The sequence below is a fragment of the Mizuhopecten yessoensis genome, unplaced genomic scaffold, assembly GCF_002113885.1.
Source record: "Mizuhopecten yessoensis strain PY_sf001 unplaced genomic scaffold, ASM211388v2 scaffold10821, whole genome shotgun sequence".
In the NCBI taxonomy this organism is placed as follows: Eukaryota; Metazoa; Mollusca; class Bivalvia; order Pectinida; family Pectinidae; genus Mizuhopecten; species Mizuhopecten yessoensis.
The window spans coordinates 464,711-481,914 of NW_018408738.1; the positions used below are offsets into that span (position 1 = coordinate 464,711).

A 17,204-nucleotide genomic window follows, 5' to 3' on the forward strand; every position below is an offset into this window, starting at 1 on the left:
GTCAATAAACTGACGCACCTCCAACTGTGCTATATGCGACTTCTTGCACTGCATGTGTTTAATGGATTGCACTGGTCTTTAAATGAGCGACGTTTCATATTTGTTCACACCATTTGTCGATTTTTGTTTAAAGACAACGCAGACGGAGAGGTACATGTAGAAGACGGCTCGATTGGCGAATCATTCATAGCGAATCCGTCTAAGATAATATCAAACGTTGTTATTTGATTCCCTACCTTAGATCCTAAAAATCTATGTAGATCTGCTTAATAAAACTAGCTAGCACATAACAGTAGTAAAATAACAGACCCTTCACAATGGGATCTTGGTGGAAAACTAACAACAAGCACACATACTTTGGTAATTGTAGGTCGTTACAATGTTTTCTAAAAATGCAAACTGTGAGGATAGCAGGAAGTTTCTTAAAACAGACACCTCGGTAAGGTAAGATGTTATCAAATACAGACACCGCGGTGATGTTTGGACGTTAAGAAAAACAGACATCGAGTTAATGATAGGAAGCTATCTAACACATATACCGCGGTGATGGTAGGACGTTTGTTTTGTATCTATTAAGGAGATCATAGAGTTTTATGCGCGTTCTGAGTGAATAGTTAAGCTATTTTAAAGATGAAAATGTACATTATGAATTCAAAAAGCAAAGCCTAACAGAACGTATGTCTCCATGGGTTCGTTTTTAATGCAAACAAAATCTTTGTCATCGAATGCATGGGAGATGGTTCCTGAAACAGTGCGCAATGATATTATGTTTTAATATTCATATCATGTTGGAATAAATATTTATATTCTTAACCTTAAAAAGTAAAATGATCAAAATCAAATTTACCCTTGGCAGACATTTGACATACCATTGTTATATAACACAGTTATAGTAATTACAAAAGGATTTACGACAGAGCGTCTGTAGCAGAGGGCCGGAATAGAAAATTCACTTCGTTTTAATACCTTTTCCTCTATCAAATGACTCCGAAAAAGCAACAGAAAAACTCTGGAAAACATTTCCCCTAAAGCCACGTCAATGTTAATATGAATACGTCATATTTGGTATATTTTACAAACGGAGCGGATGGGATACCCTAGTAGACTGCTATTATATGGCTAATTGGCGTCCATGTAGATCATCCGTCAGTTTGACTGGTATCTCTTCAGGGTGTGACCCTCCCAAAGTCTGACGTTTCGTTGGAAACGTATGCTAAGAAAGGTACTCGCTTATTGGTGATAATTGAGTTATACCTATAACCTGACGGTCAATGCGTGTCCTATATCCCGTAGAATTTCGTTAGTCCTATCACTGAAAGGTCAGTGTATGCTTTTTTCCTACGTATCAAAGACAAGGATTCGGTGATTGTATTATCAAACAAATAATAGGATAACCGTAGAAATGCATTGATCTGTTTAGCTTGACGGTATCACAGATTTGAAATCTTCTGTCGAAAAATGTCGGCGGTTTTTATGTACACGTAAAGGTGGCAGATGTACAGTGTAATAGTTGTCTTTAAAAATTCTTCCTTTTCTTATTTCTTTTCTTCCGTCACAATATGTTAATATATGTAATTGACTTTTGACGTGATATTGCACCGAAGATAGGCGCTGCAAAAATTTACAAAGGGAATACGTGTAAAAATGAAAGTCATATCATAATTGGCGCCAATAATAAAACCAAAGTCATTTGAGAGTTTGACGCATGGACATTATCCTTGTTATCCGAAGCAAAGCGACAAGACTCTCACTGGAAAAGGTTAATATATGACAACATTATTACATCACGACAGGTATTGCTTTCATACTCAAATGAAATGCATTTCTGCTGGTAATGTTCATCAAATGGGTTGCAGCGCAAATATAAATATAGATAAATGCTTACAGTAATCCTTCCATAGAATAAAGGCTTTCTAAGATAACGGTTGTTAAGAATAAACTAACAGGAACAGTTTTTTGGTTCTTATTTCCTTTTTTTTATAGAGGTAAATATAATGATAAAGAAATGTAAGATTAAAATTGTTTTTCCTGTGGTTCCTATAGTATTGGTGTATGTTGTACATGCAACTTACTTCTCAAACATTCTGGAATAATAGACATAAGCACTCAATACTAAATTAAGGAAATATAAATTGGTTTAACAAACAGTGTAACACTGTCATAGTTTATAATATATCACGTAATTATCCTGATATAATTAAATTACTAGATTATTATCTAAAACGAGTTATTGCATTTGTCCTCATGAGATGTCAAGGTTAAACTTTAGATGTATTAGTTGTAATAATTTTGTAAGAGAAAAAAATAATCCTGAATTCTGTAAATGAGAAGGTATCATAATCAAACTTCTGTACATAAACTGCTGACGACGCTAGTCTCATAATTACTGCGTTGAACCTTGGGGCTGTGGGACTGGTTTGTACAGCTGTGGTATCAGTAAATCCAATATGTATTTTGAAATCATTCTATCATTCTTCTTATAAGTCAATTGGATTGTTATTGATTACATCAATAAGAATGATGTGTCAGACTAGAAGTGTGGTAAACACATAGCTATTAATGACTTGTGATGGTATTTTGTGTGCGGTTGTTCCACATAGGGATACTGATGTAACTCATGATCATGCTGGCTTTATAGGTATTAATGCAAGTGTCTCACATGGTGATCCTTGCTCGGGATGGTATTAAAGGGACAGACCCAAATACATGTAGTAAAGCTGGTCTTAAATGGTGTTTTATCCGAAATGTCACATTTGGTATTCAATATCTCAGATGATATATTTCATCGGCCGTCTCACATAACGAACAATAGATTAATAGAGGTTGTGTATATTACATACTTATCAATTTTAATCCTTTTGAAAATTACCGGTATTAAAACCACGTAGTAGGAACTTAGGAAGATAGAGTATCATCTAAAATATTAAATAACAACTGAAAAGCAAGGAAATAGTTTCTGAAATTAGTATAAATTGATACGCGATCAACAACCAAGTATTCGTATTCCTATATGTGCCAAGGTCAGACATTACCTCAGTTTCGCTGAAAATCGTGTTAATTTGAAATGAAAATAGAACTCGCAATGCAATCTTTGAGCAATTAAATTTGTGTTTTTTTATATTTTAAATGCATCCTTCATCGTTTATAAACACAGTCTCACCAAGGGCCTAACGACAATTCAGTTTAATCTGTAAATTAGTTAGTCGTTCCTAGAATTTGAGTGCGTGACTCAACAAATAACCTAAGAAGGGCGACCTTGGGATCTGTGTCATAGAGCTATTGGCAGCTTCCATCCGGCCACTGTACATCAAAGTCAGGCTTGGGGTGTAGAAAATATCCAACGGATCCAGACGTGACAAAAACTTGAACGAGAGTCTTAAACAGTTGATGGGATTAGAAAAACATATATAACAAAACGTCGTATTCCTTTGAACTATAATTGAGAATATAATGTCAATCAAATTAACACCATTTATCTTTTGCTTTAACCAAAAGAAAATCAAGTCGCATGTTCTGCTTTCTGTTGAAGGAAAGCATTGTTCAAACTTAGGTAAAGTGTTTAATGTACTTAAACCATGTTCGCCTTGCTATCTTTGAAACAACCTGACCTTTTTTGTTTGCTATCAAAAATTAGCAAAGATGAAATAATAATACAAATAGTAACAAATATTTTTCTAACAGAATATTTGTATCAAACGGTAGTGACAGTGACACAAATCCAGGACAAAAAAAAGCAACGATAATGAGGATCTCAAACGAGTATCCATTTCTTATGATTTGTATAGACGATTTCCATTTAAATCCTATTCTCTATTTATTTATGTTGATGATTTAAAACAAGTTATCTTTCCTGTTCTATATATAGAGGTTCTCAAACAAGTTCCTTTTCCTGAACTGTAAACAGAGGTTCGAAAACGAGTTTTCTGTTCTACAAATAGATGTTCTGAAACATATTCGCTTTTCCTACGCTAAATGAAGAGGATATCAAACGTATTTCTTTTCCAGTTTTATATTTTGAGGATGTCAACAAGTTTCCCTACCCGTTCTACATGTATATATAGAGGATCTCAAAGGAGGTCGCATTTTCTATGAAGTACATCAAGAGAAAGGTTTTTGTTAAGAAAGAACAATATCGGGATACACAGGAACACCAAAACCAGAGGAAATACTGCAAGAGCCCAACCAATAGAACAGACGGTGCCTCCGAATTGTAGTCGTTTTAACGCTGAGGATTCCAACATCTCCACACAAACAGAACGTCGCCTAGAGCATATACGTGAGAAGTTAAAGTTGTTCTACAAATATGATACCACATACTAAGAACTTGTTGGAGATTATTTTGCTTGTGTCAGGACGTCATATAAACTGGCATGTTTTCTAAAACTATTAAAGATACATTTATTGATAACTAATGGGGCCTGCACATTCTGTTTTGTGACTTCGCCTTCGCTTTTAGTACAGAGTTCTCAAATTTGATTAACGAAGGTTATATTCCATTGCAAAATTCTGGGGTATATAATAAATACTCCTCAGTATTTCAATAGTGAACTACAATACCTCACATTAATAACCTTTTGGCAATCGGAAGTCAAGAAGTGTTAAACATTCATAAAAAAGCATTTCTCTCACATGACGACAAGGAAACTGCAAGACATAAGAATGCAAATAGTCCAAAGGCACGTTTTCATATGTGATACATACAAACACATAAGCTAATATAATGGTTTGATGACGTCATTGTGTTGTGTTGACGTCATGATAACAGTGTTGTGACTTCATCAACATCAACGGCATAGTTACTCAACATGTTTGTCAAGATGGATGTGACATAGAGGTCCAGTGACATTTAATCCCTGACGAAGGGCTAAGACCGAAAGCCTGATGATTAATCCATAAAGGTAAACAGGAGTTGGATAATCTATTTTTGATAAATCATTGCTTACCTCCAAAGTTTGGCCTGAGTCTTATATCATATCCTTCCAACATGTCCTCTATAGTAGCTGATGTGTTGGCAAGAGGAACGGTGTCGGACGCTCTGAAAACAGAGATGAAGGTTTCAGTGAAACACACGCTACTACTGTACAACATAAAATGTTAAAAAATATGCGTTTGCTATATCACATCACAAACGTAAAGCTGTCGTTTTTAATAATTGATTATGGAACAGAGCAACAATGGAATTAATTAATGTAGCAATGATAATGAAATAAAGGAAATCTAAAAGAAAAACTATCTGTATCTAGACCATGCAAATATCCATTCTGTAAAATATACCTATTTATTACAAGCAGAAACAGAAACCAACGTACTGGTGTTATTTTATCATTATCATTTAAATAATTAAAAAGTGACCTTATTTTGTAACAAATGCAAAGTGATCAGATATCAAGAAAACAGGAATACACATGTTTAAGTAGCTGGATTTTGAAGGCATAAGGGCAGTCTTGTTACGTTGGCATTTAATACTTCTCAAGCAATCGATTAGATATTGCGTACCGTAAAGGCAAACTGTCCATCTATGTACAAAATATATAGCCCTGTAAACGACCACAAGTAAACAATGATTATTGCCTCAGCCACGAAACACACCATTTATATACCGTACATAAGTGAAGTCCAAGGACAATCAATGGAGGCGAAACTAGTTTCTACATAAATAGTATGTTTCTCTCATTTTTATGACCTTATCCCGTAAATGTGGAGGAAATAACGTTTTAGTTGTGTAACTTCCAGCGGTTCTGTCTGCCAGGGATGTCTCTTTTCCATCAGAGCTCTTGTCAAGGTTACTAGAAACATGTATGACCTACGTTAGCCATGTTCCTGGCTTACTGGTCTGTAATACAATGTGTACTGACCTAGCGATGATCTTGAATCCTGACTGAAATGTCTGACCTGATGTCCATACAAATAGTTTACTCTCAGCTCTAGCGTTTCGTTTGTATAAATTCCTCTTTACCCAGGTATGTCTACACATATCACATGACAACGATATTTGTTCTCATTTGTACTGAAATAACAATATATGTATATAAACATAAGGCTTTCGGTTTCGTAGAAATGTTTTGTCGCAATTATCACACGTGAATCCATTTTGTAACCGTAACGAAAACTCAGAGAGAACTAGGCTCTTTTTGAGGAAGGGAATTTGCATGCATGTACTAATGTTTTACTGAATACACAATCATCAGGGATCGACAGTCTAAATCAGTGCATCTTAAATCTTCGCATTTCCGTTATGATAATTGATTCCACATCTTTCATGTAGCTTAATATTTGTAGTCAATAGATGTATATGGCAGCAGATGAAACATTCGAAGCCATCATGGACATAACGGGTAAAGCCTTGCTCACTAATTGACATGCAACATAGGAACAAGCTTACTAGCAAAGTGTGCAATAAGCAGTGGATGTAGAAGAATAAAGATGTCTCACAATACTGCCGAATTGCGGTATACCACGAAACATGGCGAGTACTTTAAATTGATGCTGTCGATTCCCATCACTTTTAAATTAGTTCCTGCTCCTACAGACTAGCACATATATATGTATTATTTAGAGAATTGATAAAAGGGAATTAGAGAATAATTTATTTACATACAAAAAGGACAAGAAATGTCAAACTTAAATTCTTTGCGCGCAAGGAAAAGGACAGCTCCGAATACATAACGGGGCTAGTACACGCTAGTTATCTGTTGGAAGTTAGACGCGTCTTAACATGCTTTCAGTTCATCGTACCATACAAGGTTACCTCTTGTCAGCAGTTAGTATACAAGAGAAGGCTATGTGACATCCGTACGCTTCTAATAGGTTCAATTAAGTTCATTCATGGTGCAACGATATTGTATTTGACCGATTTATATTGTAAAATAAATTTTAAAATATCTCATGGTTATGGTTACAGTTATTACGGTACAGTTACGACAGAATACACACATGTGCATTAATTAAAAAATCACTTATAATAGTGATAATATGTACAGTGGAGTACATGGGGTATATCTAATGATTTCCCGCTGAGTAACATATTATTGAGTATGAAATAATACGGATATTTTTTACGAGTGCGAAGTATACTACGCCATATATATCTAAACATCTAAATTCTCTTCAGAGACAAAAACGAAAAATGTACTGCATCGAAACAGTAGGGGATGTAAAATCGGAATAACATTCTAATGACGTCACGCTTGACAACGAGGCTTTTGTACCATTTTGACGGGCTACTCAAATGGGGTCATACAGTTTCCAGGTAATATTTGACACTATCCTCTTACAAAATGTTTTAGAATGTGTAGCAAAGTTGAACCAAAACAACAACTTTTTCTGTCGTTGCTTTATTATCATCTGCCCAGAAGATCTGCGGCTTTGTGTAAAGTCAGTAAATATAGGAGGAACCGTTTTGGTTTGTCATTACCAAAAATAACATCCCCACACTGATACAGATATCACTTTTGATATCTGCCACAGTATGGAAGATATCGGTTAGATCATGTCGCTACGAGTATTCGAGTCTTCGAGTAAATTGAAACTCTTTATGGTGATGCAATGTAAAGAAATTATTTTAAATGAAAACGAATTTTGCAAGAGCTGTAGTGAATTGCGATCTGGAATACAAATAATTTACAGTAGAATGTAGCAGTTTAAGTAGGTAGAAATTGTATTGTATAGCACAATGTTGCAGTCCAAGTGTGCAGTAATTGTATTGTATAGTACAATGTAGCAGTCCAAGTGTGCAGTAATTGTATTGTATAGTACAATGTAGCAGTTTAAGTAGGTATTAATTATATTGTATAGTACAATTAGCAGTTTAAGTAGGCAGTAATTATATTGTATAGTACAATGTAGCAGTTCAAGTTTTTTTTTGTGTGTGTGATTTTTTTATTCGTTTATCGCTTGAACAGGAAATTTTGTTTGAGCAAAGAATCTGAGATTGAATTTAAGGTTTAGAACGTTCTGAATACGGGACAAGATCAAACATTAATAGAGTAAAAGTACCAACAAACGTGGCGGTATTCTATGTCGCAGTTTTGGTGTAGTTACCATGGAATTAAATATACTCTCATGAGATTCTTTTTAACGCCAATTACGCAATCGAACATCTTTGCAAATTATTACAGCTGATACGATACATACATTCGACACAGAATATCAATTTGCTATGTTATTTAATAATATCTATTGTTTTTTTATGTTTCGACTACGTCTAAAGGTTTGGAAACATGTATCAATCAGATAAAAGTAACTTCATACCGAAAATTATATGATTTGAAAATTTTGATTAAAACCCTTGGTCTGGAATTACTTTCTAAAGACGCAATACTTTGTATTTACCAACATACAAAAATTAAAACCATCTACATAAACGAATTTCGCAAAAGAATAATAAACAGGAAAACATTTTGTTTAAATGTGATTCGATAATTACGTCAATAATTATATAATCCACAATGCCCACGATGCCCCTGCAATGTCTCCACCCTCAATCCGCCTTAACCCCACTCACCCTAATCACTATCCATGACCCACACGTCTGCAAATCCGCACGGACAAATTCGCGTCAAATCCACGTATTAACACCCAAGAGAAATGAGCCATGCAATATCGTCAATACTTCCTACTTATGACGGTCCCTGCGTAATTTTTTCTCTCTCTTTTTGCTTTAAGACATTGATGAATGTAAGGAGAAATGTGAGTGTCTGCGTCTCGTATGATTGATCCAGTTAAAACCATTTGTATTGATGAAGAGAAGTACTTAAGAATTTTGGCCAAAACAATCCAAGCGATTTATTTTATGAAAGTATATAAATGTTCGTTTTGCATCATAAAAAATGGTTTCATATTGAAATAATCTTAAAGCATTGATTTACGTTTTGGTATATTTTGCTCAAATTACAAACGGCTTTGGAGTAAACAACTGAAATACTGGGCAGTATTAAAATTATCGGAAACAACTCTTACGTTTTCTCAATGATTTCATAGGATGCAACTTTGATGGGCCCTTGCAGTGACCATGACTGTCCAGATTACACAACGTGTGTCCGTCTGTATTCCTCATCCCGGGTTTGTGTTGTATCAGGTTAAACTGTTTTATTCTTTTCGTGTTTAAGTATATTTTTTTTTTTTATTTTGTACTAGAAATACAATATCATGTTAAAAGTTAAGTTACATGTAAATACAGTATCAAAATGTACTAGAAATACAATATAATGTTATAACTCAAGTTATATATCATAATGTACTAGAAATACAATATCATGTTACAATTTAAGTTACATGTATACATCATAATGTACTAGAAATACAATATTATGTCACAATATAAGTAATATATCATAATGTACTAGTAATTGTATTGTATAGTACAATGTAGCAGTCCAAGTGTGCAGTAATTGTATTGGCACGCTGGTGGTTGCAGTGTTCCCCTGAGCTAGTATTGATTAAAATGTTAGAAGAGAATTGTGATATTTAATTATAATAGTCATGTAGACAACCTGTCATTCGAAAGTACATATTGAACAACATATTGTGTTAATTTGAACGTGTTCTTATTGCTAAACCAACTGGTAATTAACCCAATTGCTTATAACTTTGTACTTTTGTATATAAACGAAAAAAGGCTCATCGCCTATTTTTCCTTTCATTGTCTGATTACAGAAATAGTCAAAGACATTTCAACATTTCAAAATTTTGCATAGGAAAATAAAAATTCTAGCGTACTATTTGCGTGTTGTTTACCGTACTTGTACCGATAGTTTTGCATAATTGCATTATAGATTTTGTACAGCGCTGCTGATATGGAATTTTAGACAAACGCGTAGAATAAATGTTTTTATCAGTTGAGGTCCTTCCTGGAAGATTTATGTGTAAAACATTCATTTGATTCTTTAAATCGTTACAATATTGTCGATGGACCATCGCCGTTTCTTATCACATTTCGAACTAGAGTACCTAAAACATATTGATCCTAGGCCAAATGCCGTTCAAATAAAAGTGTCTAATTAATTAGAAAAACCCCTTTAAGTCATCACATGTTTTATAATGAGCATTGAAAAATGTGCAATTGTTTTGTTTTTGTATTGTTATAAGGCCAATCGTCAATTTGAGACACATGCCCAACAACACTAAGAACTGACGTTAACAAAAAGGAAAACATCAAACTTAAATTTAAATTGTTACAATGTTTCAAAGATACCAAAAACACCAATAGCAAAAGATTTGGTTGTAAAACATGATAACATAGATTTTTGTACAAATTAATTGAATGTAGATAATTATATACCAATGGCAAAGAAATATATCAAACCTATTTTTCATAGATGTTATACATTTGTATAAAATAATGTTTCATGTACTTGTTTAAAATCGGCGCATTCGATAATAAACTGTGGGACAATAAATGGTCGATCACAAGCATGAAAATAAGATTGATTTTATTTCGTAAAATGTAAGCATGTGTACATGGAACTTAGGTATGTGCCTAGTCGTGAACTTACAACTTTACCTCTGCAGTCACGTCGACTTGTTAGGGAAGAACTCATATAAGATTGAATTAAAAACAACTTATCGTTCATTTCTTTAATAACAATTGGTATAGAAGGTTTAAGATGCATTTAATTTGTTCCAGTTGTAAATTAAGAGTTGCTTTAGCATCCCTATCCTTTATTTTCAGTTATTCCGACATAACCAGGCATCAAAACGAAGTTTAGGTGACAGAGTATTGAAATTCTGCTAGCAAAGAAAATGGAATACAAAGTGAATAATTTGTATAACTTGTAAATCATGTGTTCAATAATAAATGTTATATCAACTTACAACCGAATGATAAAATCTCTCCTTATAAACGGGTGTCCGGAACAAACTATTTGGGCTATCACGTAACAAGAGGGAGGGTCAATTTTCGCGTTATGTAAAACATAAATATATATACATTATCACAACAATGAACATTCTGTGATATTCCCTCCTCGTTCCCTATCGTCTGCATTTGTTAACTTTGAGTTCTGATATTGTTCTTTGTAAACATATCGGAACAAATGCTCCAATTTAATTCATATTTATTAAAATGTACTTTTAAAATCTAGCAAAATCATCTCATTAGCATTAATATATAAAGAAAATCCTACAAAGAAGATAAGCGTCAGCCTTTGATACATTGTAACAGAAGGGTATTATGTAAATGTAATCAAAACATTAACTACTGCAAATTATACCCCCATCTTTAATACACTATCAAAGTTCCTAATTCAATCAAAGATGTATGGATACAAATGTGAAAATTTGCTTAATATAAACGAGTCTTCAACGATTAGAGTTATAATTAAAACATAAATAAAATTACAGGTATACTACTTGCTAAGTTCAAACCAAATCAATATTGATTTCATCTAGGACAGAAACTGCAAATATACAGGGTTAAACACATGTGTTCACATCACGTCCAACTTGTTTATTTATTGCAGCAGTTAATGGAAAGGGTAGCAATCAAATCATATCACATCAAAAGTAATTTAGTTGACAGAGATCCCCGTTAATTCAATATTATAATGCAGCTAACTTAATATGCTACTGCGATTTTAGATAGTATGTGGCATAGCTTACTATACTATTGAACCTGTATATATACTGTATACAGGAGGTGGTAATGCTTAATCTTCTATTGAACCTCTACAGATACTGTATACAGGAGGCGGTACTGCTTTATCTTATATTGAACCTGTATAGATTCTGTATACAGGAGGTGGCATACTACCGCCCAGTTTCAAATCTGCCTTTTCTGTCTAAGATCTTGGAGAAGGTTGTGTCCGGCGTTTAGAGGTTCATCTCCATGCAAACAGTCTCCATGACAACATGCAATCGGCCTACCGCATGGGACACTCTACTGAGACGGCCCTCCTACGTGTACATAGTGATATAGCTTCTGCATTGGATAACAAGTGCAGAGCGGTACTTGTCATGCTGGACTTGTCAGCTGCATTTGACGTCATCTACCATGGCATACTTTATAAACGTCAGGAATACTCTTATGGAGTGACAGATACCGCACTATGCTGGATACAGTCATACCTGAGTGAACGACGACAGTGTGTTGCCATCGGATCTGCCACCTCACATGACAAAGTACTAGATTTCGGGGTTCCTCAAGGGTCGGTGTTAGGACCACGAAAATATTGTATGTACTCCAAACCGATTGGAGAGATTTGTCGTCGCCATAGCCTTCGCTATCATTGCTATGCTGATGACACACAAATTTACATGGTCATAAAACCACAGGACAGTTGGAATACAGTCTCAGAAAGTCTGGAAGCTTGTCTGACAGATATCAGTATCTGGATGAACGCCAACATGCTTAAACTTAATCAGGAAAAGACGGAACTAATCGTCTTTTCCCCAAAGTGTCAGCAAACAATGGCTCTCCAGCTCAAGGTTGGTGCCAGAACTATTGAGACTGTTCCAGCTGTTAAAAACCTAGGGGTATACTTTGACAGTTCTCTGAACATGGAGAAACAAGTGAACGCTATTGCCAAATCCTGTTACTACCAGATCAGGAACATCGGCTGTATTCGGCAGTTTCTAACTGCAGATGCATGCAAGATTTTGGTGCATTCACTTGTTACCTCTCGGTTGGATTATGGTAACGCCCTGCTCTGTGGTATATCTGACAAACTAACTAGTCGTCTGCAGAGGGTTCAGAACACTGCAGCACGGCTAGTTACTCGTACTCGAAAGAGAGAGCACATCACACCTGCGCTTTATTCGTTGCACTGGTTACCTGTACGATACAGGTCGCAGTACAAAATTCTGGTATACACATACAAGGCACTGAATGGAACAGCTCCTCAGTACCTACAGGAACTTGTTACCCTGTATCAGCCGTCAAGATCACTGCGGTCGGAGTCAGAATCTTTGTTGTGTGTCCCAAAATCTCGTACTGTGACCTACGGAAACAGATGCTTTGGGAGGGTTTCGGCTACGTTGTGGAATAGCTTACCATCTGCTATTAGGAAGTCAAATACCCTGGCCAAGTTCAAGAGGGACATAAACACTCACCTCTTCACGTCTGCATTTTAGAATCTTTGCAATGACGTCATGTAAATACCACCCTTTTATTTGTTCAATTATGTGCATATTGCTTGTTAAATGTATGAAAGTGATTGCAAGCCTTTGTTGTTTGTTTTCACAATTATAACCATTACTATAACCCATATGTTGTAAAGCGCCTTAGAATAATTTTACAAATTATATAGGGCGCTATATTAATGTTGTATATTATTATTATTATTATTATTATTATTATTATCATAGCTTTCTATACTATTTAACCTGTACAGATACTGTATAAAGGGGGTGGTATTGCTTAATCTTCTATTGAACCTGGACAGATACTGTATAAAGGGGGTGGTATTGGGTAATCTTCTATTGAACCTGTACAGATACTGTATAAAGGGGGTGGTATTGGTTAATCTTCTATTGAACCTGTACAGTTACTTAATACAGGAGGTGGTACTGCTTAATCTTCTATTGAACCTGTACAGATACAGTATAAAGGGGGTGGTATTGCTTAATCTTCTATTGAACCTGTACAGATACTGTATACAGGAGGTGGTATTGCTTAATCTTCTATTTAACCTGTACAGATACTTTATACAGGAGGTGGTACTGCTTAATCTTCTATTGAACCTGTACAGATACTTTATAAAGGGGGTGGTATTGCTTAATCTTCTATTGAACCTGTACAGATACTTTATACAGGAGGTGGTACTGCTTAATCTTCTTTTGAACCTGTACAGATACTGTATACAGGAGGTGGTATTGCTTAATCTTCTATTGAACCTGTACAGATACTTTATACAGGAGGTGGTACTGCTTAATCTTCTTTTGAACCTGTACATATATTTTACACAAGAGGTTGCATAGATTACACTGTGTTTGAACCTATACAGATACTGTACGCTTTAGATAACATAGCTCACTCTGCTATGGAACCTATACAGAGACTTTACACTGTAGGTGACATAGCTTACTCTACTATTGAACCTATTCAGAGACTTTACACTTTAGGTTACATAGATGTCTCTACTATTGAACCTATACAGAGACTTTACACTGTAGATGACATAGCTTACTCTACTATTAAACCTATACAGAGACTTTACACTGTAGGTAACAAAGCTTTCTCTAATATTGAACCTATACAGATATTTTACAATGTAGGTTGCATAGCTTACTCTCCTTTTGAACTTATACCGATACTTTACACTGTAGGGGACATAGCTTACTCTACTATTGAACCTTTACAGAGACTTTAGACTGTAGGTGACATAGCTTACTCTAGTATTGAACCTATGCATAGACTTTACACTGTAGGTGACATAACTTACTCTATTATTGAACCTTTACAGAGACTTTACACTGTAGGTTGCTTATATGTCTCTACTATTAAACCTATACAGAGACTTTACCATGCTGGTGACATAGCTTACTCTACTATTGAACCTATACAGAGACTTAACAATGTAGGTGACATAGCTTTCTCTACTATTAAACCTTAACCGAGATTTTACACTGTAGGTTGCTTATATGTCTCTACTATTAAACCTATACAGAGACTTTACACTGTAGGTTGCTTATATGTCTCTACTATTAAACCTTAACCGAGATTTTACACTGTAGGTTGCAGTTTTCTCTACTATTAAACCTATACAGAGACTTTACAATGTAGGTTACATAGCTTACTCGACTATTGAACCTATACAGAGACTTAACAATGCTTGTGACATAGCTTACTCTGCTATGGAACCTATACAGAGACTTAACAAAGTAGGTGACATAGCTTACTCTGCTATGGAACCTATACAGAGACTTTACCATGCTGGTGACATAGCTTACTCTGCTATGGAACCTATACAGAGACTTTACAATGTAGGTTACATAGCTTACTCGACTATTGAACCTATACAGCGACTTTAAATTTTAGGCGACATAGCTTTCTCTACTATTGAACCTATCCAGAGACTTTACACTGTAGGTTGCTTATATGTCTCTACTATAAAACCTATACAGAGACTTTACACTGTAGGTTGCTTATATGTCTCTACTATTAAACCTTAACATAGATTTTACACTGTAGGTTGCTTATATGTCTCTACTATAAAACCTATACAGAGACTTTACAATGTAGGTTACATAGCTTACTCTACTATTGAACCTATACAGAGACTTTGCACTGAAGGTGACATAGCTTAATCTACTATTGAACCCATACAGAGTTTTTACATTGTAGATTGCATAGCTTTCTCTCCTTTTGAACTTATATAGACTCTTTACATTGTACATGGAAACAAAAGAACGATCTGACAGTTGGTGCAGAGATAGAAGGCAAGGGACGCCTTGGCAATTGTACATTTATAAAGGTAGATACAGTAACAGGTATCATAGACACAACTTTACAATTCATCATTACAAATAATCAATAGGCGACAAGGCTACAGTCCTGACTATTCTTAAGAGATAATAGTTCAAGTGGCATTCTAGCACTTCTATCCTTCACACAACTTTTCAGGCGCAAAACAGAATGCATATAGCCTACTAGTTGACCATAAAATCCCTCACAAATCAACAATGCATAAAACTATAAAAACAATACAGTTTGAATGGAATACAACTTGTGCATGTGTGAAATATTCATGATAAGTAGCTTTAAGTGTTATTGATGCGATTTCTTACTGAACAAAAATACGTGCTTAGTTAATTGATGTATGTAAAATGAATTTTAACGTTTTTCTTTAAATTGAAATAATTCATACATACAACTGTACTTTCCATTTACATAAACTCCCTACTCAGATTTACATTCATGCCTATTGAAAAGAGATAATAACGATACGCATGCTTTCTTCTTTAAAAAAGTGAGATTCATGTCTAAGTATGTGATATATGTTAAAAACCGTTAACGACAATGCTGAAAACTTCACGCGGGTTATGAACAAATCATTGAACATATCATAACTAGCAGGATAAGTCCATCCTATCTTCGGACCAGAATTCTTTACGTATAATAACAAAGAGCCATCCTATCATCTGAACAGTATTCGGTGCCCCAACGTTTATTAACACAGAGCTATCCTATCGCCAGACTGGTATGTCGTTTCCTAACCTATAATACACAAGAGCTATCCTATCGTCAAACCAGTATTTGGCGTCCCAATGTATAATAACAAAGCGCTATCCCATCACTGGACCAGTGTGCGGTGTCCACACGAATAATAACAAAACGGCGCCTGTCTGTATCTGATAACAGGGACACAATTATACAGCATAAAACATACATTTTGGTAGGCAGTAACGACCAGAGACATTGAAGCTTTTTTTCTGCATCAAAATATTTCTAACGTTTGGCTCTAAAATTGAGCTTTCAGTGGTCTATTGCAATGGTCTACCAACAAAATACCACATCAATAAAGAATAAGATAAAACAGACTACCAATTTTGGACAAACCTAGCACAGAATCCCTGTTAAGGTTTTCGATTCTTGCGTGCAGAAATACATCCGATTGAAAGAAAATTTCAGTCGTAACTCTGGTTTCATTTCAATAGATTGAGGTTGACATTTCAACAACAGAAGAATAAAAAAGCTTAAGTAACTGCAAACAATTTCTGCGACCCTGTCAATAGACTGATTTGGTTTGGGCCAATAACTCGGAGAAATGTATGGTAGTAAGCGTTCACGTCAATCTCAACATGTGTGTTGTTTGACCGTTTGTTGGCCAGTGGAGGGAAAGCGCTGGTAGAACCCCCAAAACGTTCACAACGGGCACTTACCGGTAAATATCAGCGTACAAAAGGAGTAGAAAGGCTGTCACCCTCCCAAACATTTCCATGACATCCTGCAAATCCACCTGACGCACCACCATCGTCTGTAACTGAGAGAAACGCTATACGTCGTCTGCTTCTGCTGCAAAACCATTTTACCGCGCACGCGCATTGTTTTCTTTTCTTCGACGCCAGAGACAACGTGTGCTGTATGTAGCGTGGTGTGACGGGAATCAATCGGGAGTCATGTTTGTTGTCAATATCGATTAGTAGGCCAATGAATTTCTCATGTTGGCTATCAAAAGAATTCATAGATCATACACTGATTTTTACCAACATATCAAGAAATGATATTTTTGTTAAATAGGTATTGGTATGAGGGATGACAGGTCCTT

General features: G+C 35.3%; 1 protein-coding gene across 1 annotated transcript in view; it reads right to left on the reverse strand.

Moving 5' to 3' along the window:
* The window catches only part of LOC110462700 (gamma-aminobutyric acid receptor subunit beta-like), a 119,431-nt gene extending 102,493 nt beyond the window's left edge, over positions 1-16,938 (reverse strand). Inside the window, exons 1-2 of the mRNA XM_021516802.1 lie at positions 16,819-16,938; positions 4,944-5,035 (exon numbers count right to left, since the gene is read on the reverse strand). Coding sequence (XP_021372477.1) covers positions 4,944-5,035; positions 16,819-16,910 — 184 coding nt within the window. The 5' untranslated portion in view covers positions 16,911-16,938. The remainder of the gene's footprint in view (positions 1-4,943; positions 5,036-16,818) is intronic.
* Positions 16,939-17,204: the final 266 nt, after the last annotated feature.